This window comes from Oncorhynchus clarkii, chromosome 5, assembly GCF_045791955.1.
Source record: "Oncorhynchus clarkii lewisi isolate Uvic-CL-2024 chromosome 5, UVic_Ocla_1.0, whole genome shotgun sequence".
NCBI classification, from domain to species: domain Eukaryota; kingdom Metazoa; phylum Chordata; class Actinopteri; order Salmoniformes; family Salmonidae; genus Oncorhynchus; species Oncorhynchus clarkii.
The window spans coordinates 56,095,413-56,121,132 of record NC_092151.1 but is presented as its reverse complement, the minus strand read 5'-3'; the positions used below and the strand labels follow the sequence as shown (position 1 = coordinate 56,121,132).

The following is a 25,720-nucleotide window of genomic DNA, read 5'->3' as shown; positions in this document are numbered from 1 at the left end:
CAGATTTCAAAATGACTTTACGGAAAAAGCATAATCTGAGTATGGCGCTCATAGCCCAAACCAGCCAAAATAAATATCCGCCATGTTGCACAGTCAACATTAGTCAGAAATAGCATTATAAATATTCACTTACCTTTGATGATCTTCATCAGAATGCACGCCCAGGAATCCCTGGAAGACAAATGTTAGATTTGTTCCATAAAGTCCATCAATTATGTCCAAATAGCTTCGTTTGTTAGGGCGTTTGGTAAACAAATCCAAACGCGCGTTCAGGTCCAACCGAACGTCAGACGAAAAGTTCAATAAGGTATATTACAGGTCATAGAAACTTGTCAAACTAAGTATAGAATCAATCTTTAGGATGTTTTTATCATAAATGTTCAATAATGTTCCAACCTGAGAATTCCATTGTCTGTAGAAAAGCAATGTAGCGAGAGCTACCTCATGTGAAATGCTCGTAACTGAGAACGAGGCTGCTGCCAGACCCCTTAGTCAAACCGCTCTCATCCGGCCCCCCTTCACAGTAGAAGCCTGAAACAACGTTCTAAAGACGGTTGACATCTAGTGGAAGCCTTAGGAAGTGCAAAATGACCCATATCCCACTGTGTATTTGATAGGGGCTGAGTTCAAAAACTACAAACTTCAGATTTCCCACTTCCTGTTTGTATTTTCTCTCAGGTTTTTGCCTGCCATATGAGTTCTGTTATACTCACAGACATCATTCAAACAGTTTTAGAAACTTCAGAGTGTTTTCTATCCAATACTACTAATAATATGCATATATTAGCATCTGGGACTGAGTAGGAGGCAGTTTACTCTGGGCACGCTATCATCCAAAAGTGAAAATGCTGCCCCCTATCTCAAAGAAGTTAAGGTCACACGGTCGTTGAGTACGTCCTAATGCAACCTCTCTCCCTCCTCAACCCCCCCACACCTTTCCATATTTCTCTCCCTTTTCGTCTTCCGCTCATCGCTCTCGCCGATCTGTTTCTCTGTCAGGAGGCAAGCAGCCATGTGGATGCAAGGAGACGTGCAGCGTTCGCAGCAGAAGCAGCCGAGGGGCGTGTCTCGCCTCACCTCCAGCATGGATGACCTCACCCTCAACCCCACCCTCACCACCAGCCCTGGTGGCATCCTCAAGTCCCACAGCATCGACCGCCTCCAAGAGGTCAGTGCCACCCCACAACACTTCCCGGGGTCCTGTTTGTTAGGCACTAAAAGGAATAAAAACAAACTGAAACAGGGAGGGAGTATCTGAACTTGTCCAATAAGAAACACTTGTTTCACCATAATCAATACAGCCCTGTGTTCACTTAGGAAATTCCGAATTGTTTCAACCCTGTTTTTAATCTGTTATTTTCTGTTTGGCGCCTAATAACCCTGATAATGCCCAATATCCCCGTGGATGTGAAACATCTGAGGCTACAGCTATTCCCCCCACTTTTGATGTAAAACCATTCTAGTGTTCCTTCTAGAATGTTCAGTTATAGGTGGCCTGCTTCCCTTACCCTCACATACCCTTACCCCCTCTGTTGTTTGGAGCTGTAGCGTGGGGATGACTAAGTATTGTCTACTCTTGTGGAGTGTGTGTGTGTGTGTGTGTGTGTGTGTGCGTAGTCGGTGGTTGTCTGTAAGTTCTGGGGGCTGTGAGGACAGACAGTAGATTTTTGCTTCTGATCTTGTACTCTTATCCCAGGGTCAAATTATTTATATCAAATGAATCACACACAACTGTTGACCTGAAGAAAATCAGAGGTCTAGGGTGTATTATTTCGTACCTAATGTAAACTCGGCAAAAACTTCCCTTTTTCAGGACCCTGTCTTTCAAAGATAATTCGTAAAAATCCAAATAATAACTTCACAGATCTCTATTGTAAAGGGTTTAAACACTGTTTCCCATGCTTGTTCAATGAACCATAAACAATTGTGGAACATCGTTAAGACACTAACAGCTTACAGACGGTAGGTAATTAAGGTCACAGTTATGAAAACTTAGGACACTAAAGAGAACTTTCTACTGACTCTGAAAAACACCAAAAGAAAGATGCCCAGGGTCCCTGCTCATCTATGTGAACGTGCCTTAGGCATGCTGCAAGGAGGCATGAGGACTGCACATGTGGCCAGGGCAATAAATTGCAATGTCCGTACTGTGAGACGCCTAAGACAGCGCTACAGGGAGACAGGACAGACAGCTGATCATCCTCACAGTGGCAGACCACGTGTAACAACACCTGCACAGGATCGGTACACCCGAACATCACACCTGCGGAACAGGTACAGGATGGCAAGAACAACTGCCCGAGTTACACCAGAAATGCACAATCCCTCCATCAGTGCTCAGACTGTCTGCAATCGGCTGAGAGAGGCTGGACTGAGGGCTTGTAGGCCTGTTGTAAGGCAGGTCCTCACCAGACATCACCGGCAACAACATTGTCTATGGGCACAAACCCACCGTCGCTTGACCAGACAGGACTGGCAAAAAGTGCTCTTCACTGAGGAGTCGCGGTTTTGTCTCACCAGGGGTGATGGTCGGATTCGAGGTATATCGTTGAAGGAATGAGCGTTACACCGAGGCCTGTACTCTGGAGCGGGATCAATTTGAAGGTGGAGGGTCTGTCATGGTCTGGGGCGGTGTGTCACAGCATCATCGGACTGAGCTTGTCGTCATTGCAGGCAATCTCAACGCTGTGCATTACAGGGAAGACATCCTCCTCCCTCATGTGGTACCTTTCCAGCAGGCTCATCCTGACCCTCCAGCATGACAATGCTACCAGCCATACTCCTCGTTCCTGTGCGTGATTTCCTGCAAGACAGGAATGTCAATATTCTGCCATTGCCAGCGAAGAGCCTGGATCTCAACCCCATTGAGCACGTCTGGGACCTGTTGGATCGGAGGGTGAGGGCTAGGGCCATTCCCCCCAGAATTGTCCGGGAACTTGCAGGTGCCTTGGTGGAAGAGTGGGGTAACATCTCACAGCAAGAACTGGCAAATCTGGTGCAAACTGAGGAGGAGATGCACTGCAGTACTTAATGCAGCTGGTGGCCACATGAGATACTGACTTACTTTTGAACTCCCCCTTTGTTCAGGGACACATTATTCAATTTCTATTAGTCACATGTCTGTGGAACTTGTTCAGTTTGTCTCATTTGCTGAATCTTGTTATGTTCATACAAATATTTACACAAGTTAAGTTTGCTGGGGAAAAAACACAGTTGACAGTCAGAATGTTTGTTTATTTTTTTGCTGAGTTTATTTATCAAACCAGCACTAGACATACTATAGGGGTGGGAGAGCTATTTCCGTAGACAGCTGTTCTTATGCACAAAACACGGGCGTGTTCTGCTTTGTTTCATCGTGATCTACTGTACATGCTTCGGCGCATATCTTACGGGTTCATGCGTTCTCTCCACAGAACGACTACATTGGAGAGAACGGGCTCTGCATGACCCAAGGAGATAAACTGCGTGCCTTAAAGGGCCGGCGGCAGCCCAGGTCTGCCACAACGGGAGCCCTAAGGTAAGAATTGCCATGCATACCTCAAACTTCCCCTTTAAGATCCTCCCATCTTATTAGTTGGCACCTTTTTGAGATCTCAGGTGAGGAATTCAGACTTTCCTCCCTTAGCAGTATTGCTTTCCACATTTTGATGAACTCTGTCCTCTGCACTACAGAAAGTAATGCATATTTAAGGTTATAACCCACAGGAAAAAATTCTGGGAGGCATGAAAACCACCTCGCTGGCGGACAGTTGTAAACTGGAATGACTTGAATTTATCTGTCTAGCTCTGTCTTCTAGCTCATTGGTTCCCAACCGAGGAACTCTCAGGTGTGCCGCACAACTTTTCCTTATCGTGATGATTTCTTACTTTATACCACAGCCTCTTGCTATAGAAAGAAACAACATGGCTTTGTCTGTGGTTTCACCTTTTATAATGAATAGAACTGCTAGTCTCTAGCATAAACTGTTAAAACTAAAGACTTAATTTACCTGACCTCTTGAAGAGGTACACGCATTAACCATTTAGAGTAAGGAACTATGAAAACTATGAAAATATTTCAAATTAACTGTATTTAATCTATAAAAAAACAAAATTAATTGGGACATTTTAGGTGTATTGCAGAATTGTATATCGCATCAAGGTGGGCCACAGTTCAAAAAAGATGTGGGATCACTGTTCTAACAAGTAAGACAGTCTGTTGCTCTGATCTGATTCGGGGCTCAGGTTTCCATGGTTATCTAGCTGAAATAACAACAGGCCCTGCCAGGCAGAGCAGAATTTTCAGGATAATGGCTCTGTTTCACGTTGGGGTTTCTGTTGAAAAATACTCAATTTGGTTTTCCTCTAGAAAGTCACTTTTAAGCTTTCGTTTTAGTCATGTAGTCTAATGGATGCTCTCTTCCAAAATGACTTAGTAATCACTACTTTCCCCATACCCTGTGCTCTAAGTAAATATATACATGTGCAAACATGCTGCCTTTGGACGTGTGAACCCTCCATCTTTGTGTCTTTCTTTTTCAGACTCGAAGACATGAAAATGCACACCAGGTCACCGTCCCAACCTTTTAGGTACCATTACAATAGTGTTGATTTTGCTGTTTGTCTGTTTGCCCAGTTTTCACTCACACAGATTGAACTGCTGTCACAAAACACAATTCACACAGTCTCATCAATATAAGTGGCATTAACATCTCGCTCTCGCTCTCGAGTCATTCAATTCAGTGCAAAGTAAAGCACAACTCAACTCAAGCTGGAACTAGGCTACATCCAACACAGTGGTAGTCCTTGATGATATTTTTGGCCTTCCTGTGACTTTGGGTGCTGTAGGTGTCCTGGAGGGCAGGTAGTTTGCCCCTAGTGATGCGTTGTGTGGACCGCACCACCCTCTGGAGAGCACTGCGGTTGTTGGTGGTGCAGTTGCCTTACCAGTGATACAGCCAGACAGGATGCTCTCAATTATGCATCTGTAAAAGTTTTTCAGGGTTTTAGGTGACAAGTCATATTTCTTCAGCCTCCTGAGGTTGAAGAGGCTCTGTTGCGCCTTCACCACACTGTCTGTGTGGGTGGATCATTTCAGTTTGTCAGTGACGTGTACGCCGAGTAACTTTTTAAGGTGGTGCCGACAGAGGAGGCTGCCTCGCTTCTGGTTCTTAGGAAACGTTGCAGTATTTATTTATTTTCTGTATTATTTCTTACGTTGTTAGCCCAGAAAATGTTGTTATTACATACAGCTGGTAAGAAATGTTGGATATCAGAGTGGCGGTTACTCACCAGCACGACCAGGAATACGACTTTCCTGAAGCGGATCCTTTGTTCTGGGCAATTGAACTGATTCCAGAGGCCGACCAGAGGCCGACCCAAAACAACGCGGGCGGAAAAGGGGTACTAGGAGTGGTCTTCTGGCACGACTTAGGTGTGCACACCACCCACCGCTTCCGAAGTATATTACTCGCTAATGTTCAGTCCCTGGATAACAAAGTTGACAAGATCAGGGCAAGAGTTTCTTTCCAGAGAGACATCAGGGGTTGTAACATACTCTGTTTCATGGAAACATGGCTCTCTCGGGATATACTATTGGAGTCGGTCCAGCCATCTGGATTCTCAGTTCATTTACTTACATTTACTCATCATTTACTTTGATTATAGTCACGGCCGTGTACACCTTGTGTACATCCCTTCCTATAGGCAGAAACTCAACAGGAAGTACCCGTGCTAAGAACTATTCAACGCTGGTTTGACCAAACGGAATCCACGCTTCAAGATGGTTTTGACTGGGATATGTTCCGGGTAGCTTCTGAGAATAATATTGACGAATTCACTGAAACGGTAACTGAGTTTATCAGGAAGTGTATAGGAGATGTTGTACCCACTGGGATTATTAAAACCTACCCTAACCAGATCATCAAGGACAACACCCACCCGAGCCACTGCCTGTTCACCCCGCTATCATCCAGAAGGCGAGGTCAGTACAGGTGCTTCAAAGCTGGGACCGAGAGACTGAAAAACAGCTTTTATCTCAAGGCCATCAGTGTTAAATAGCCATCACTAGCACATAGAGGCTGCTGTCTAAATACAGACTTCATTGGACACTTTAATAATGTCACTTTAATGTTTACATATCTTGCGTTACTCATTTTTATTTTATTTTTATTTAACTTGGCAAGTCAGTTAAGAACAAATTCTTATTTTCAATGACGGCCTAGTGGGTTAACTGCCTGTTAACGACAGATTTGTACCTTGTCAGCTCGGGGATTTGAACTTGCAACCTTCCGGTTACTAGTCCAACGCTCTAACCACTAGGCCGCCCCTCATCTCCTATGTATATGCTGTATTTTACACTATTCTACTGTATGTTAGTCTATGCCGCTCTGACATTGCTCGTCCATATATTTATATATTCTTAATTCCATTCCTTACTTAGATTTGTGTGTATTGGGTATATGTTGTGCAATTGTTAGATATTGCTGCACTGTCATCTAGACGCACAAACATTTCACTACACCCGCAATAACATCTGCTAAGCACGTGTATGGGACCGATTTAGAGGAGAGGCGGCTTGGAGTGTGAAAAGAGGGGATGGAAATTGAACTCCCTCTTTTGTGCTAGAGTACGGCCCTTAATAAGTGTTCCTCAAAGAGGAGCGAGTGAAGAGTGCCCTTAGACAGCTCTCTCCTCCCACTACTTTAGCCATCTTCCTTTCATCTACTCAAAGGTGTGTGTCTCCGTGTGTGTGTCACTGAAAGGCAGAGGCTACTCAGGCTAGCACATCTCTAATTGTTGTACTCTCCTGAAATAAGAGAGTCCTTCAGCCCAGTACAGACTGATAGTTCACGGATGACCACGAGCAGCAAAGACCGACTGCTTTTATGAAGGAGCTGGGAGTGATGCCTCGTACCAGAACCATCTTTTTTTTTTCTGTCTCCTATTATCTCATTCATTCCCACTCCCTTCACACTTCAAATATATTATACTAATATTGAAGATTCAACTATGGTGCTGTTGAAGTGCCTTACCTAATAAATAGTCCTTCAGATACCGTTCCTTAATGTTGTCTAGTGTTACTGGGTACATCTTTCACTGGATGTCGTCATTGAAGTCTTGCCCATACGCTGTTTGTTTCTAACAATGGGATTTGTACTGTAGGTCCTTAGTGTCTTTAAGGGGTGTACACTATCCAATTTGTGTACCCGACAAGATCATGTTTTCTACGTGTGTAGTAGAAGACACTATTGTGTATGTTGGCAAAAGTTGTTTTCTTCTGTTAACGGCTGTTACGTTTGTTACTCCACCTCACAATATGGACGTCCAAATCATCTTTCTCTTTCTCTCCCAGCAGGATGAACCTCGGAGTGGGCACTCAGGGCACCATCTCCCCTCTCAAGTCCTCCAAAGTCCCGTCATCCTCTGCTTCGGCCAGCGCCAAGAGAATCGGCAGCAGCTCCTCTTCAGCGTCCAACCTCAAGAGGTGAGCCTACACCCCTCCCCGGAAACTTCTTACCCTTTACTCCTCTTTTTATTTTATTTTTATCTAAACACTTCTTTCTTTCTTCCCTTTTCATCCTGTGTAGCCTCCCATCCCTCCATTTATCCACTTACCCTTTCTCTTGCCTCCTGTAGATTGGTTTATTCTATAGCCTTTCTCTCTTCCCCCTCTTTCTTGCTCTTTCCTGTCATATCTTTCTTGGCTGTCTCAGTCCCCTGGTTGTGTTTCTGCCTGTCTGTGACTAACCAATGCCCTGAGAACCAGTGGAAGGATATGCAGGGCAGAACAGTGTTTGTGTGTGGGGCTCACTAGACCGATTCACATAAAGGGTCGATGTGCTGCAGGCAGTGAGCTTTCCCAACAGACTGAATCTAAATCCCCCGCATTTTGCTGTGCAAGAGACCGGCACAGGCAGATACACACAACCGAGAAAATATGCATCATCAACCTCTTCCCCCTTGAGCACTACCGGATCTACTTTGCTCTGTGGAGGATTTGTGAATGTTTCTTTTTATATTCTACTGCGTGATATAACTGTGAATGTGTAGGTAGGTAGCCATGGCAATGAGAACTCCAGATTCCCCCCCGGTGAATCTGGCAAAATGCCTGCAGTGCCGAAGGTGTGCGTTACACTAACATGGGGTAGTCAGGCTCCTGCATCAGACTGCACATTGACAATATAGATTGTCTATGTCTGACTCAATCCCCTATTCCACTGTTAGCTGATTGTATAAACCGGTTGTGTGTTAATCAGTCTCCTATCAGAGCCAATGTACCCAAAGGCAGCTGCCCTGTCCTTAGCCTGTGAAAGCAAAGGCAGTGGCTATCCCCTTGTCATTGTGTTTGTTTGGGGTGTGTCCCTGTGTATTTACATGTTCCCACTCCTGCTACCTTTCCCTCCATATATTTGTCCACCCCCCACACATCTCAGCTCCTCCATCAACTCCAGGCTAGCCAGCTCCCTAGGCAACCTGTATGCAGCCAACGGCGGTGAGGACAATAAGAAGCTGCCTTTCGCTCCCACTTCATCACCACCCTCCTCTCCCCCCTCGTCCATCGTCACCATCACTCCATCGGGCCGGACGGCTCCTGGTCCCTGCTACGTGGCTAACGGCTCGCGCGGCACCAATTACCACCACTCCGAGGCCAACAACAATCAGTATAATTCCTCCCCCGCCGGGATCTTCAGCCACGGTGGCCTTGCGGGGGCCCCACACCACGCTGCAAGCAGGCTGGGGCCCAGGCCTGAGGATTATGGCCCCTACAGATCCCAAAAAGGGGGCTACTCCGGCCTGAGCGGACCCTCTGGCCGCTACCTCAGTCGCTCAATCCCCGTAAGTGTGTGTGCTCACCACCTGAAAAAACAAAACTCAAACAGTAGCATCTTTTTGGTATTTCCACTGTGACCCTTTTTTGACCTCTTGTGTTTCCCCTCTGCACTTGTCCCTCAAACACGAGTTTCCTTCCTTTTTGTGTGGATGTTGTCTTGTTATGATCGTAGCCAGTCGTCCTCTTCCTGCTGCTGCTGTAGCTTCTCCGCTGTTTGTGTGTCTTAACTCTCTGGCGGCTCCACTGAACTCTATTCCTTGTCTGTTGTCTTCATGGTGCTGAATAAGGAGCTACAATGGCCTAGTTCCACTCTAAATGCCTACTTCATACATACCAACTACGGCTATTAGGCCATTTCACACCAGCCACCCATCTAGAGTTGAAAGCATTTACTGGAACATTTGGGCAGAACCCTAATTAGTGTTATGAACAATGAAGTTCCTCTTCCATTGTGTATTGGTGGGGAGACATTTGGCTAATTCACTCTGTTCTTTCCTAACCTGTTAAATGTATACTTGGGGATTTTGGCAATGTGGCCCTTTTATCTACTTCCCCAGAACTTGTGGATAAAAATTGTATGTCTCTGCCCGAAGTTGATGGAAGTTGCTAACTAGCATTAGCACACGCTAGTTAGCGCTAGTTAGCATTAACCTCCTAACTTCTTTCATACTGGACACAGACATAAGAAAGGTGTACATGAGTTCATCAGACTCTGGTGAAGTAGATACCAAACTATCCCTTTCTTATTCACCTCTATTGAGTGGATCCTAGCATCACATACCAATTAAAAATAATAAAGCTCTGCAACAGAAAAAACACTAAACTGGAAATGCGCTTTAACGACAAACCAGGTTGAATCTGTGTAAACAAAGGGCCATTGTGCACTGGCCTCATTGGCTGTGGCAACAGTCATGTGATTCCTCCTGGAATCACATGTGGTTGGGTGATTGGCTGGATGTCAACAAGGTTCCTTCAGGTTTCTGGCTTTAACATAAGGAAATGTAATAACTGAGACATCAAACAACACTTTTTAAACATGACACTAACTTCTAACACGTGCTGCTGTTCGGTAGATGCAAGTGGAGCGCAATTACACTGTGGATCTGTGTGGCCAAATGTTTTTGTGTCCCCCCTCGACAGTGTTCCACAGGGATGCTGGCCCATGTTGACTCCAATGCTTCCCGCAGTTGTCAAGTTGGCTGGATGTCCTTTGGGTGGTGGACCATTCTTGATACACACGGGAAACTGTTGAGTGTGGAAAAACACAGCAGCGTTGCAGTTCTTGACACAAGCCGCTGTGCCTGACAGCTGCTACCATACCCCGTTCAAAGGCACTTAAATCTTCTTTCTTGCCCATTCACCCTCTGAATGGCACACACGATCCATGTATCAATTGGTTAAGGGCTTGTGAGTAAGCATTTCACAGTATGGTCTACACCTGTTGTAGTCGGCACATGTGACAAATAAAATTTGATTTGTCTCCAGGCTTAAAAATCCTTTAACCAGTCTCCTCCCCTTCATCTACACTGGTTGAAGTGGATTTTAATGGTTGACATCAATAAGGGATCATAGCTTTCACCTGGTCAGTCTGTCATGTAAAGAGACGGTGTTCCTAATGTTTTGTACAACGTGCAAATTTTAAACGATGTTGTTATCCATTTGTAGAAGCTATTATTGGAGTAAAGCGCATTCATCCATCCCTCAGAAGGAAGCATCTCTCTAGGGACATCCTAACCTCCCTTCCAAAAAGCAGTTGTTAGTTGTGGTCCAGTGCCAGACTCAGTCATATTGTAGAGCTCACTCATTTCCTGAGAGGCGAGATCAGTAATCCACCTCCTTCCTTTACCATGAACTCATGGAGGCCTTTCATAGGCCCTGACCACAAGGGACTGACATCTGAGGCTAGTTCCCGGAACTTCCCACACTTGCGCCAGCAACGCCAGTGCCAGAATTCTCACCCAATGCTTCTCAGCCAACCTAGATTGTTTCACCGTTATCATTCATTTAACAGTTTAGGATTGGCTGGCTCAAAACTTGCTACTCTTGCACAGATATCAAGTTAATTCACATTCAATCCCCATCACCTTGCCTATGCCTACTAAATAAGTAAAGGATAGATGAATTTAAAGAATAATATCTTCCAATATACTCCCCTCACCCTTCCTAGGTGATGGTAACACACATACCATACTAGCAGCCACAACCACCAGCCCACAAACGGTGTGAAAAGAAGGTAACAAGTGATGTGACAGACAGTGCTTATGACAGTGGTGGAAAAAGTACCCAATTGTCATGCTTGAGTAAAAGTGAAGATGCCTTAATAGAAAATGACTCAAATAAAACTGAGTCACCCAGTAAAATACTACTTGAGTAAAAGTCAGTATTTGGGTTTTAAATATACTTAAGTACAGTGTATTCAGACCTGTTGACTTTTTCCAAACGTTACGTTACAGCATTATTCTAAAATGTATTAAATAAAAAAAATGTTAATCTACACACAATACCCCATAGTGACAAAGCGAAAAGTTTGTTTTCATTTTTGCAAATGTATTAAAAATAAAAAACATACCTTATTTACTTAAGTATTCAGACCCTTTGCTGAGAGACTTGAAATTGAGCTTGTGCATCCTATTGCCATTGATCATCCTTGAGATGTTTCTACATCTTGATTGGAGTCCACCTGTGGTAAATTCAATTAATTGGACATGATTTGGATGGGCACACACCTGCCTATATAAGGTCCCACAGTTGACAGTGCATGTCAGAGCAAAAACCAAGCCATGAGGTCGAGGGAATTGTCTGTAGAGCTCCGAGACAGGATTGTGTCGAGGCACAGATCTGGGGAAGGATACCAAAAGATATCTGCAGCATTGAAGGTCCCCAAGAACACAGTGGCCTCCATCATTCTTAAATGGAAGAAGTTTGGAACCACCAAGACTCTTCCTAGAGCTGGCTGCCCGGCCAAACTGAGCAATCGGGGGAGAAGGGCCTTGGTCAGGGAGGTGACTAAGAACCCAATGGTCACTTTAACAGAGCTCCAGAGTTCCTCTGTGGAGTTGGGAGAACCTTCCAGAAGGACAACCATCTCTGCAGCCCTCCACCAATCAGGCCTTAATGGTAGAGTGGGCAGACGATGCCACGCCTCAGTAAAAGGCACATGACAGCTCGATTTGGAAGGTTCATCTTCCAACCGGACAATGATCCTAAGCACGCAGCCAAGACAACGCAGGAGTGGCTTCGGGACAAGTCTCTGAATGTCCTTGAGTTGTCCAGCCAAGGCCTGGAGCCCGATTGGACATCTCTTGAGGGAGCTGAAAATAGCTGTGCAGCGATGCTCCCCATCCAACCTGACAGAGCTTGAGAGGATTTGCATAGAAGAATGGGAGATACTCTCCAATTACAGGTGTGCCAAGCTTGTAGCGTCATATCCAAGAAAACTCAAGGCTGTAGTCGCTGCCAAAGGTGCTTCAACAAAGTACTAAGTAAAGGGTCTGAACACTTACGTAAATGTGATATTTCAGTTTTTTTTTATACATTTTCAAAATGTCTTAACCTGTTTTTGCTTTGTTATTATGGGGTATTGTGTAGATGAGGGGAAAAATGTTTTAGAATAAGGCTGTAATGTAACAAAGTCAACGGGTCTGAATACTTTCCAAATGCACTATATCAGAAGTAAAAGTAATTGCTAAAAATATACTTGAGTATCTAAAGTAAATTATTATTTTAATGTTTTTTTATGTACAGAGAGCCAGGGTCACACTCCATCACACATAATTTACAAAGAAGCATGTATGTTTAGTGAGTCCACCAGATCAGAGGCAGTAGGGATGACCAGGGATATTCTCTTGATAAGTGCGTGAATTGGACTATTTTCTTGTCCTGCTAAGCATTCAAAATGTAACCAATACTTTTGGGTGTCAGGGAAAATGTATGTAAAAACTACACTATTTTCTTTAGGAATGAAGTGAAGTAAGAGTTGTCAAAAATATAAATGAGTAAAGTACAGACCCCAGAAACTACTTAAGAAGTATTTTTACTTAAATACTTTACATCACTGCAGAGGGGGGTGGTTGAGTAATGGAGAATATTGTATTAATGTCTCCTTGTTTTGCCAGTCAGTGGAGTTGTTCCTTTGTCAGAATTCCAATACCCTATCAGAATCCCATGTCCTTCTTGCACAATTCATCTCATCCCCATCTGTTTGCCAGTCCTGCTAATTCCTGCTCTCTACCTCCGCAGCTTCCTACTCTTGCCCACACACTGACACCCTGTCTGTCTTGTCCACCATAAATCTATTAATTCGTCCAGGAAAATGCATTTGGCATTTAAATTGTCTATTTGAATGGCTTTTCTATACCTTTGTAACCAACCGTTCAAGTGTAACCTGTTAGGAATAGAATATTTCACACAGGCTTGTTAGATAACAACCTTCACCCTTTTTTTTTGTTGTCGTCAACACTTGAACAATTAGATGCAGTGATTTGCTTTTCTATTTGCATCCGAGCCAGAGGCCGTGTTATAATCCACTGTGATTCACTGTCATATTTTGTCTCTGTCTCCCCTCTCCATCTCTTGCAGTCCCTTCAATCTGAATATGTTCAATACTAAATCGGTGGTGCTGCGTTGACCAAGACCGGACAGACACCTTGACACTGGACCTCTGACCTGGATGGGATGGGTCTCCCACCCCCTTTTTTTCTCTCGCAATATCTCCCCCACTCTCTCCCACATACTGAAAGGAAAATTAATAAACCGTGGCATCTGAATGGGTGTGGTCTTTGGAGACGGGCACATCGACAGCCACAAACTCCCAATGGCTCATGGAACTTTGAGTTTTGGGCTTCTTCTGTCAGCCTCAGACGGCCTCGATCCACCCTAACTGCAGTCACTGTTTGGATAATGCTTACAAAGGGCGATTTGTTTACCCAGCTTTTTCCCCCTTTTTTTTCTGGCGAGCTATGATTAGGTTTGGCCAGGCTGTGACTGTGAGTGCTCTTTCTTTAAAGCTGAGATCCGGACATATAGACTTTCCTGTATCACATATCTCTGTTTTCTTTTATATGTTTATGTGCTAATACTGTGTACACATGACTTGTACTTGGGGGGGGGATAGTTAAAAATAATAATAATAATTTTAGACAATGTTTTTATACATGAAATATGACAATTTTGTTGCCTGGATAAAGAAATGTTTATTTAGAAGTGGTTTAAAGAACATGTTTTGGTTTACGACAATTCTATTTTTGTCTCTGAGTGTAACTACTTCACTAACAATATATCTAGATGAAAATATGTGAGATTGTGAGAGACGGCTTACGGTATTTTGCGAGCCGTGTTCCTTATCAACAATGTATTTACAGGACCAGGCTCAGGGTAAAGTGCTCTCCTATTTACGATAGTGTTTTGTGCGTTAGTGGGGGTGTACGTCCGCGTGTGCATGTAGTAGCATGTACGTACCATAGACTATGAGAATATGTACGTATGTGAGCGAGTGGTTACCGTGTGTGTAGGGGGTTGTCTAGAGATCATGTTTGCAGTCCTCTGGTGATGGGCTCTAGAGAAGAGATGTGAATGGAAGAGAATTACATATAGGGAAGAAATGAATGCTGTTTCTTCACTATTCTAAAAAAAATGTTTTGTTTTTGATTAAGTCAATTCAATCGACTGGTTTCAATTGGAACTAATAAATAATGTTCTCCTCTGTCGCAAGCCTACAGGAGATTTGCATATCAATGGGACAACTATAGGATAAATACTAAAGTCATACCTGCAACCAGCGTTGTGTAGGCCTTGTGAATATGTACTGTATGTTTAGCATGACCAACCAAAAGGATGATTCAAACCGTGGTCATTACTAGAGGAAATTTGAGTTGTGGTGTTGGACCGACACCACCCACAACACAAGCCTCAGTCCCTACAGTATACAGTTCATGCCAGGCAGCTCAGCAACCCTCTCCACAGACACAGGATCCCACTGCAATCATGCTCTTTTTAATGGGAAAATGTTTGATTTTAATGAGCAGATTTTCAGTGTTATTCGACACTCATTTACTCGCTGTAGATTACGAAACTTGATTTCGTGGCAGCCTATTTTTAAACGCGCACACACACACACACACACACCCTACTATAGAACCAATTATGTTTGTTGTTTTATAATTCAAGGCGCAGTGGAAGTGCATCGCTATTACTGAAATATTTCCATGTTGTGTGGCGTGTTTGTGTTGAATGTAAAAACAAGTCAGACTGTTTTTCCTGGCTTGTGTGTATTATAATTAGTTCAGCTTGTAGATGGAGAGAACTTTTGCAGGTAGAGGTTCCTAAAAAAAAAAAAAACTGAAAAGCACAACTGTCCCCCCAAAAAAATGCTTTCTTTAGAATGTAATGCTGGATGTCATTGGGTGCACAATGCAGCGGTCATTATCAAAGCTGGTTTTCTACCAATGAGTATGGCCTACGATGGCCCAACTAAGTACATTTTCTGTTGGACCTTGTAACAATAGATCCATATATTTTTTTATTTTATGTAGTTGAATATTGAAATTGATTTGGGGGAGAGAAAAAATGGATACAGAAGCATTTGTTTATCACTGATTTGATCATTTTTGTTATTATTTTAGACCTCTGTACATTCCTGGCCGTGAAATGATTTTGTTTCAAAATGGGAGAATCTTAATGCAGGTGTTCTACCTCCATGAAATGTACAATTTTAATAGCAAAATTCTTACATGCATATATTTTTTCAAGCAGTATGTAAAGAAAATGTTAAACTGTAGATCAGTATTTTTCATACAGTAAGCATACTAAAATGCAAATGTGTCTACTGTATGTACACAGAGCAAAAATATAAACGCAACATTTTAAAAGATTTTACTGAGTTTATTTAAGGAAATCAGTCAATTAAAATAATTGCATTAGGCCCTAATCTATGGATTTCACATGACTGGGGATACAGATATACATCTGTTGGCCACAGCTACTGTACTTAAAAAAAAATAGGTAGTGCTGTGGACCAGGGGAAAAAAACAGTCCGTATCTGGTGTGACCACCATTTGCCTCATGCAGTGCGACACATCTCCTTCGCATGGAGTTGATCAGGCTGTTGATTGTGGCCTGTGGAATGTTGTTCCACTCCTCTTCAATGACTTGGCTGTGCGAAGTTGCTGGATATTGGCAGGAACTGGAACATGCTGTCGTACATATCGATCCAGTGCATCCCAAAAGTGCTCAATGGGTGACATATCTGGTGAGTATGCAGGCCATGGAAGAACTGGGACATTTTCAGCTTCCGGGAATTGTGTACAGATCCTAGCGACATAGGGCCATGCATTATCATGCGGGAACATGAGGTGATGGCGGCGAATGAATGGCATAACAATGGGCCTCAGTATCTCGTCACAGAATGTCTGTGCATTCAAATTGCCATTGATAAAATGTAATTGTGTTCATTGTCCATAGCTTATGCCTGCCCATACCATAATCGCACAACCATCATGTGGCACTCTGCTCACAATGTTGACATCAGCAAACCGCTCACCCACATACACGATTCCATACACGCTGTCTGCCATCAGCCATGAAGAGCACACTTCTCCAGCATGCCAGTGGCTATTGAAGGTCACCATTTGCCAACTGAAGTCGGTTACGACGCTGTACTGCAGTCGGGTCAAGACCCTGGTGAGGACGACAAGCACGCAGATAAGCTTCGCTGAGACGGTTTGTGCCAAAATTCTTTGGTTGTGCAAACCCAGTTTCATTAGACGATCCCGCAGGTGAAGAAGCCGGATGTGGAGGTCCTGGGATGGCGTGGTTACACGTGGTCTGCGGTTGGATATACGGCCATATTCTCTAGAATGGGGTTGGAGGTGGCTTATGGTAGAGAAAATTAACATTCAATTCACTAACTCTGATGGACATTCCTGCGGTCAGCATGCCAATTGGCATGTGTTGTGTGACACCGGCATATTTTAATGTGTCCCCAGCACAAGGTGCACCTGTGTAATGACCACGCTGTTTCATCAGCTTCTTGATATGCCCCACCTGTCAGGTGGATGGATTATCTTGGCAAAGGAGAATTGCTCACTAAGAGGGATGAAAACAAATGTGTGCATAAAACTTGAGCAAAATACGTTTTTGTGCATATAGCACATTTCTGGTATCTTTTTGTTTCAGCTCATGAAAATGGGACCAATACTTAACATATTGCGTTGTATATTTTTTGTTCAGTGTATATATTTTACATTTACAGTTAATGCAGGTTTCTAAAGTAAGTAACAAAATAAAAACACATTTTAAAGATTATTGTCTCTGTAAATTATTTATTCTACTTGACATACGAATACATTTGTATTTTAAGGAAGGAAGGAACACTAGCTCCGACTGATTCTGGTTGTCTTGGTTTCACAGCTGTATATCCTTTCAGCTGTCAAACAGTTGAATAATTTGTTTGAAAACGCTAACCGAACATAGCATCTTTTTTTTATTTTTTTAAATAGCGCACTTATTTCAAATGACTACCTAGGCACATCAACTCAGAGCTATTCTATTGCAATAAAGGGCTCTGCATAATCTTTACTTAGGCAGGGTAGTTCACCTGAATTTCTTATCTTGAAAGAGATTGGAAACAGCCAGAGACAGTTATCTTTCGATGACCAAATACAAAAGTGTAAAGTATTACACGAAGAAGCTAACTTTTTGGAAGAAGTGTTTCTAGTCTAACTATAATTTCCATATGTGTACTTGTGGTGATTTTTAATTTGATGACTAAATAAATCAAGAGTCAATTAATTAGTTATGGTTCATAAAGACAAATTTCAAGATAAGGAAGTGTTGCTTTTTTTTAGGTGAATGTTCCCTTTATTCATCAGTGACGAGTTTTAAAAAATTAAAACCAAGTTTTTAATTGTTTCTGCCTGTCCTTTTACCAATTGGTACTCCTGTGTGTGTCTGTGAGCACAGTCTATATATAAAGGGACAAGTCAGTAATGAATTCTGCATGTGTTTGAATTGCTAATGACATTTAGTTTTTCACAGCTTCATAGCTTGGTGCCAAACAGCCCTGTTTTGATTACATAACAAAAAAAACTGTGAAATTGACTTTTCTTGTTATTTCTTGTTTTCTCTCTACTTTTCTCCCTTTAATAAAATGGGTTTATTGTTTTTGTAAAGAGCTATAGTGAGTATTTGTCACAAACACTGAATAGAGGGAAATGCTCACTTACAAGCCCTAACAATGCAGTTAAGGGAGAGAAAAGTGTTAAAGTATTTACTCAAATAAACTGAAGTAACATTTTATTATAGATTTTTTAATAGAAAAATTATTTAAGTTGCAACACAATAACACTAGGGAGGCTATATACAGGGGGTACCTCTATGAAGTACACATAATAGGACTGTTGGTTGTTTTTATTTTATTATTTTTAGAGAACATAATTTGCTCTAAATCAGCCATTGGAGATTGTGTAAGGTGTAACCTATAATGTACACCACAGTAGGATTTTGTGTTTTTATACAAAGTTTTGTGTAAAGTCCTGTGTGAGCTACTGTATGGTTCGAAACCCTTTGTTGAATCATTTTAAAACGGATCCATTTCAGTTTGTTCCAATCCAGGCCATGTTGATTCTCTTTCATATGTCTTGTTGCTAATGAAATGCTGCAGTCATGGTGGATAATAAGAGGAATGCCATTGACTGGTATGGGTTTTGGCTTTGTATACACCCACCAATGATCTATTAAAACGGTGGTGTTCACATTTCCTGCCTGTTATATAGGCTGCGATTCAATCTGGCAAATGGTGTATTTCAAATGTTTTGCTTTCAAAAGTGTATTAGATTTGACAGCAGTTAGTCCAGTATGGAGGGAGAGTTAGGTATTCGGGTCTGTCTGATTTTTGTACACTGAATGAATTCTCAGCCAGGTTTGCTATCAACTGAACAGGTTATGCCCATTTCTGAATCGAGTGTAAACTCCCCTCGGCCTCCTTTCTGGACATCCTGCTGTATCAAATCAAACACTCTCCAAAACGCTTTTTGGAAATGGCCAATCTGCAATTGGTTGAATGGTGTTGGTGCCTTGGTGTTGGTGGAAAGACATGTTACTAATATTGTAGGCCTATTGATAAAAAGGGATTACAGAAAACTGTCAATCTCTGTATTATATTTAAGAATATATTCTTTTTCAACAAATGGATGTTTTGGCTAGATATTCAAAAGGCTTCTCTGACTCCCATTACATTAAATGTCAGGCAGCCAGCCATTCTCTGTGGATGCATTGGTTTTATGACTCTTAACTCCTATATAATAACATATTATGGATTTTCCTTTATTCAAGTTTAGTAGGATAGCCTATGCTATATTGCTTTAGTGTATGATATAGGCCGATTTGCATTTCCATCATAATTATTGGAAATAACACATGGAAATCATTCAATCTTTATTAACACGCCACATGCAGTAGGCTAGATGTTTAGAGTAGGTGTTATCATGAACCTGCTCTCCTCCAGTCTTCTCATACGTCTTTGTTGATCTGGTGTCTGCAGCATCACCACAGGCGCTCAATGCAACTGCCTGCTGCCTCAATATGGAAACTAATTTCCACTGAGGGAGAACAGACTAACATCAACAAGATTGCAAAATGACTCCTTACCGTTTTTTCGTATGAAAAACATTTGATTCTTCCAACATGCAAAACGACTCGGCGCAACTGGCAGACTGCGATGTGGGACACGATGCCAAAATCAGTCTTGCGGCACTCTATTCTCTCATGTGCCTGTTTGGGACCATTTTAAACCTTTTGGTTGTCTACCTGGTCGTGACATTTAAGAAACTTCGGACGGCTAGCAATGCGTTTATTGTGAACGGCTGTATAGCCGACCTGTTGGTGTGCGCATTTTGGATGCCGCACGAGGCGGTGGGAATTTATTCTGGAAGCCCTTTCCCGGCTGGGTACCAAGCCTTCAAAGATGCGCTCTTATTTCTCGGCATCACTGTCTCTCTTCTCTCCCATTCCCTGATCGCCGTCAACCGATACGTGTTGATTACCAAATCACCAGTGACCTATCTGTCAATCTACCAAAAAAGACGCACAGAATGGATGATAAGCGCTTCGTGGCTTTCGGCGCTGGGATTTATTTTACCCTGGATCACATCTTTACGGTACCCACAGGAAGGATGCTCATATCTCCCGGCTTCCGCAGCATCACTGCTCAAAGGAGGGAAGCCCATTTTCTCTGACCCATTTGCAGCTGGTACCCTGGCGTTGACTATTATTGGTCAGACAATGGTTGTTCTGTATTGCTATTTAAAAATCTTTCGAAGGGTGCAGATCAGTGTGAAGAGGGTCAGCATATTACATTTTCCTATAGTAAATAACCTTCCATATTCGTTCCCCAGAAAGGACAAACGTTTGGGGTTTTACGTGTTGGCAGTGTGTTTCATATTCATACTCACTACACAGCCTCTTTTCTGGGTGTTATCAATAGCACTTTTTACCACAGTGCCATTGGCACTAAGGACTTGTTCTTGGATGTTTTTCTGCACTCTCTTTGTTACAAACCCATTTCTCTACACTTGGAAGAACGAGGAGTTTAGAAAATCTTTCAGATCCGTGCTCAAGGGAGAATTTTGGAGAGGGTCTACAGTTGGGGTTGAGCCCATCACAATTAATACAATATCTCACCTTCTGCCGAGACAAAACAGTAGAAGGGCATTTTTGGCTGAGATAAATTGAACAGCATCTGAACTGCAATGACATTGGTCCCCTGTAAGGATACATCCCTACATTGTTTTAGAAAGCTTACCTGGCAACTCAACTCAAAATGACGCTATTGGTTGCTCAGCATTGTAAAATGTTAGTGATGCTGTTAAGGTATTATTATTATTATTATTATTATTATTATTATTATTATGTAGTGCCATTATGCAATAAATTGTAGGTCAACCAGAAGAACACTCACACAATGTTTTACAAACTATGTATTCATTTGGTATCAAATTCGTTTTTGTTTATATTAATGTATTTTTCTATATACATTTTTTATGGACCATGGTTGTAATAAGCCTTTATGCAAATTGTAAATCCGCTTATGTGTTCATTTTAATAAAGCTGAAAATTAAAGTGCAAAAAACATTTTGTCACGTTTGGCTATTACGCTTGACTAGGTGCAGTGTCCTTGTGTGTCCAGATGCACCTGAGGTCACCATCAGTGCTTTTTCATCTATGAGCAGCAGGGATGGCCACCCCCCAATTTACCATCGACGGTGGGAGAAAAGGGAATCACTTGCCCCGAATTGTCACCGACACAAAAATGGAACCGTCACAGGCTGGCTTCAATAGTTTTACCAGTGTGTGGCCAAGAACGTGTTGTCCGAGTCAAGGAAGAGATGACACTGGAGGCACACCGTGACTGTACAACTACTTACTACTTTAATCAGTGCAAACATCCAGGGGTGCAACATCGTTAATCTTATGCATGCCTCATCTGATGACGGTATTGGAAATAATATCCCTAACGGTCGTTGAACGACTGCATCTTTTGATGAGTCATTTTACAATTTGCATTTTAAAATGATAGCATTTTGGCAGGTATATGCATCCATATCACTTATGATGTTTTTCACAGTTTATGCTCTTTTTAGATGGATCAGCGAACACGGGTATCCAGGCCTACCCGTTGCAGACCATTTCCTACTGGTTCAGCTGAACCTGACCTGCTTGTCAGACATGCACCCCAAAGCCAAGCAGTACACGTCTGTACCAGGATCCCAGATATGATACTACCCAAATAGGCCATGATTACAAACAGCCACTTTTTAATGCCTCTGTACAAGGTACAAAGTAGCCACCAGTATATTGTCATGCTGTATTTGCTGCCTTGCAAACCTGATGATTAGAAGCTCCTGTGTAGATTGTACACAGTGTACAAAACATTAGGAACACCTTTCTAATATCGAATTCCACCCCTTTTTGCTCACAGAACAGACTCAATTCATTGTGGCATGGACTCTACAAGGTGTTGAAAGCGTTCCACAGGGATGCTGTCCCTTGTTTACTCCAATGCTTCCCACAGTTGTGTCAAGTTGGCTGGATGTGCTTTGGGTGGTAGGCAATTCTTGATACACATGGGAAACTGTTGAGCGTGGAAAAACCCAGCAGCGTTGCAGTTCTTGACAGACTCAAACCAGTGCGCCCGGAACATACTACCATACCCCCATAAATCTTTTGTCTTGCCTGTTCACCCTCTGAATGGCACACACACATAATCCATGTCCCAATTGTCTCCAGGCTTTAGAATCCTTCTTTAACCTGTCTCCCCCTTCATCTACACTGATTTGAAGTAGATTTAACAAGTGTCAATAAGGGATCATAGCTTTCACCTGGTCCGTCTGTCACAGAAAGAGCAGTGTAAATTCTAGACTGTTGTTATACACTTGTACAAGATATTGTTGGAGTAAAGAGCATTCATCCATCCATCCATCCCTCAGAAGAAAGCATCTCCCTTGGACTCTGCCGTAACCCAACCAAGAGGGAAATCCAAACTTGTTTTGTATACTCAATGTATTTTCAAACAGCAACTGTCAGGAACAGTGGAGGCTCCTGAGAGGAGGAAGGGGAGGACCATCCTCAGTGAATTTCATAAAAATTGTGAAACTTTAAAAGTTATCCTTTTTAGATAAAACTATACTAAATATGTTCACATGTCAACAAATAATCGAATCCACTAATTTGAAGGGGTGTTCACATACACTTGGCCGTGTAGTGTATATGGTTACCAACCACTGTGGGTGGAAGAGTGTGCCAGGAAGCAATTTGTTTGTTTAGTTGTTCTAAGAAACAATAGATATTGCAATGGTCTGCACGACTAAGGACTGAAGTTCTTTTCAGATGCCCAGCTTCATTAATTAAAGGAAATGTTTTTTTGGTCTGTATGGTATTGTCCATATTGATATTAGTATCTAGTTTAATGATAACAAGCTGTTATGAAATAAATTACATATTTTTCATGAAATTAATGAACTGACTAAATGTAATGGTTATTGCTGCTTGTTTTCAACTGAAGTAATTAAAACTCAGTCTACGACAACTTGCGCATGGGTTTTACTTTAATGCTCGTTCATATCTTTTGCAAGTATGATAGGCGCCCCCCCCCCCCCCCACCCAAACACACTTCTTATATTTGTATATGTTTCAAAGCAAGAATATTATAGGCACATGGATGTATGAAGAGTGATCCAGATGCACAAACTTTGAAGGAAGAGACTTTCTCAGAAGCAGGATATTCAAGGTGCCCTTTTCCTTTCAGTTGTTTCCTACCAAGTAGCAAGAGATCAAAGTGTCTTTTCTACCAGATGACCAACTGTACATTTAGCTGCCAGTGTTTTGTTATTTATACACAAAAATATAAATGCATCATGCAACAATTTCAAAGATTTTACTGAGTTACAGTTCATATAAACAAATCAGTCAATTGAAATAATACAGATATGCATCTGTTTGTCACATATCTTTTTTTTTAAATCGGAAAACCAGTCAGTATCTGGTGTGACCACCATTTGCCTCATGCAGCGTGACACATCTCCTTCTCATAGAGTTGATCAGGCTGTTGATTTTTGCCTGTGGAATGTTGTCCCACTCCTCTTCAATGGCTGTACGAAGTTGCTGGATATTGGCGGGAACTAGAACACGCTGTCGTACACATCGGTCCAGAGCATCCTAAGCTTGCTCAATGGGTGAGATGTCTGGTGAATATGCAGGCCATGGAAGAACTGGGACATTTTCAGCTTCCAGGAATTGTGTGCAGATCTTTGCCACATGGGGCCATACATTATCATTGTAACGTTCTGAGTGTAGTGGGTGAGAAGTCAGGCGCAGGAAGCAGAGAGTTCAGGGGAGTGCTACTTTAATGCACAAAAACGGCGAACATAAGCCAACCCCACGAAAACACAGGGCGTATAACCAAAACAAACGCCCCAAACAGGGGGACTTAAACTGTCCAGCAAAACCCAAGAAATGGGAAAACACGTAACCCACAGACGTGCACACAAGTTTACACAAAACAGAAGGTCACAATAATTAATCCCGCACAAGGAACCAGGCGGGCCGGCTGCCTAATAAAGCCTCACTAATTATACCCAACTCAAAACAGGTGCACTCAATAAACACATAAGGAGGGGGAGGAAATAATCAGTGGCAGCTAGTAGGCCGGCGACGACGACCGCCAAGCGCCACCCGAACGGGAAGGGGAGCCACCTTCGGTCGGAGTCGTGACAATCATGCTGAAACATGAGGTGATGGCGGTGGATAAAGGGCACGACAACGGGCCTCAGGATCTCATCACGGTATCTCTGTACATTGATAAAATGCAATTGTGTTCGTTGTCCGTAGCTTATGCCTGCCCATACCATAACCCCATCACCACCATGGAGCACTCTGCTCACAACGTTGACATCAGCAATCCGCTCGCCCACCCGTCTGCCATCTGCCCGATATCTAAAAATGGGACCGACAGAGAGGGCTGCCTCGCTTTTAGTTCTTAGGAAACTTTGCAGTATTTCGTTTTTTATGTATTATTTCTTACACTGCTAGCCCATAAAATTGTATGTGTTATTACATACAGCTGGGAAGAACTATTGGATATCAGAGCGGCGGTAACTCACCAGCACTACCAGTACTACCAGCATTATGACCAGGAATATGACTTTCCCGAAGTGGATCCTTTGTTCGCACCACTCGGGGCAATTGAACTGATTCCAGAGGCCGACCCAGAACAATGTTGGTGAAGGAGAGTTACTCGGAGCAGTCTTTAGGTCCGACTTAGGAGGCGCGCACACCAACCACCGCTTCCGAGTATCAGGGATTGTAACATGCTCTGTTTCACGGAAACACTGCTTTCTCAGGATATATTGTTGGAGTCTGTCCAGCCATCTGGATTCTCAGTTCATCACACCGACAGGAATAAATATCTCTCCGGGAAGAGGGCGGGGGTGTATGTTTCATGATCAACGGCTCATGGTGTAGTTGTGATAACATACAGGAACTCAAGTCCTTTTATTCACCCAACCTAGAATACCTCACAATCAAATGCCATCCGTATTATCTCCCAAGATAATTTTCTTTGGTTATAGTCTCTGCCGTGTATCCTCCCTTAAGCCGATACCACGACGGCCCTCAAGGAACTTTACTGGACTTTATGCAAACTGGAACCCACATATCCTGAGACTGCATTTATTGTAGCTGGGGATTTTAACAAAGCATATTTTGAGGAAAAGGCTGCCTAAATTCTATCAGCATATCAACTGTAGTACTCGCGCTGCTAAAACACTCGACCACTGTTACTCCAACTTCCAGGATGCATACAAGGCCCTCCCCCGCCCTCCTTTTGGCAAATCTGACAACTCCATTTTGCTCCTCCCTTCCTATAGTTAGAAACTCAAACAGGAAGTACCCGTGCTAAGGACTATTCAATGCTGGTCTGACCAAACGGAATCCACGCTTCAATATGGTTTTGATCACGTGGATATGTTCCAGGTAGCTTCTGAAAATAGTATTGATGTACACACTGAGATGGTGAGTGAGTTTATCAGGAGTGTATAGGAGATGTTGTACCCACAGTGACTTAAAACCTACCCTAACCAGAAACCGTGGATAGATGGCAGCATTTGTGCAAAACTGAATGCGCAAACCACCGCATTTAACCATGGCAAGGTGACTGGGAATATGGCAGAATACAAAAAGAGTAGTAATTCCCTCCGCAAGGCAAACAAACAGGCAAAACGTCAGTATAGAGACAAAGTGGAGTCGCAATTCCATGGCTCAGACATGAGACATATTTTTATTTTATTTATTTATTTTATTTTATTTCACCTTTATTTAACCAGGTAGGCTAGTTGAGAACAAGTTCTCATTTGCAAC

The 25,720-nt window shown here is 42.7% G+C and overlaps 2 protein-coding genes across 7 annotated transcripts in view; both read left to right on the top strand.

Annotated features, from left to right (window-relative positions):
* Positions 1-17,110, top strand: part of LOC139409039 (dual specificity protein phosphatase CDC14AB-like) — a 48,581-nt gene extending 31,471 nt beyond the window's left edge. Inside the window, exons 11-16 of one of the 6 annotated variants that reach the window (XR_011634352.1) lie at positions 1,000-1,168; positions 3,414-3,517; positions 4,522-4,569; positions 7,334-7,465; positions 7,569-8,817; positions 13,391-17,097. Coding sequence is in view for 4 of the 6 variants with exons in the window: in XM_071153696.1 (XP_071009797.1) it covers positions 1,000-1,168; positions 3,414-3,517; positions 4,522-4,569; positions 7,334-7,465; positions 8,415-8,817; positions 13,391-13,420 (886 nt within the window). In the remaining 2 variants the exon portion in view is untranslated. Of the gene's footprint in view, positions 1-999; positions 1,169-3,413; positions 3,518-4,521; positions 4,570-7,333; positions 7,466-7,568; positions 8,818-13,390 lie in introns of all 6 variants that reach the window. The other 5 variants (XR_011634353.1, XM_071153696.1, XM_071153697.1 and 2 more) reach the window with 5 other exon arrangements.
* Positions 17,111-19,492: 2,382 nt separating this feature from the next.
* On the top strand, positions 19,493-20,623 carry LOC139410101 (G protein-coupled receptor 88-like). Its single transcript, XM_071155544.1, has one exon. The coding sequence runs from the start codon at positions 19,493-19,495 to the stop codon at positions 20,537-20,539; it is 1,047 nt and encodes a 348-aa protein (XP_071011645.1). The 3' UTR covers positions 20,540-20,623.
* The last annotated feature ends 5,097 nt before the right edge of the window (positions 20,624-25,720 follow it).

What these genes read in the sequence shown, in the direction of transcription:
- LOC139410101 (XM_071155544.1), top strand. Translation starts at nt 19,493, where the DNA reads ATGCAAAACGACTCGGCGCAACTGGCAGACTGCGATGTGGGACACGAT.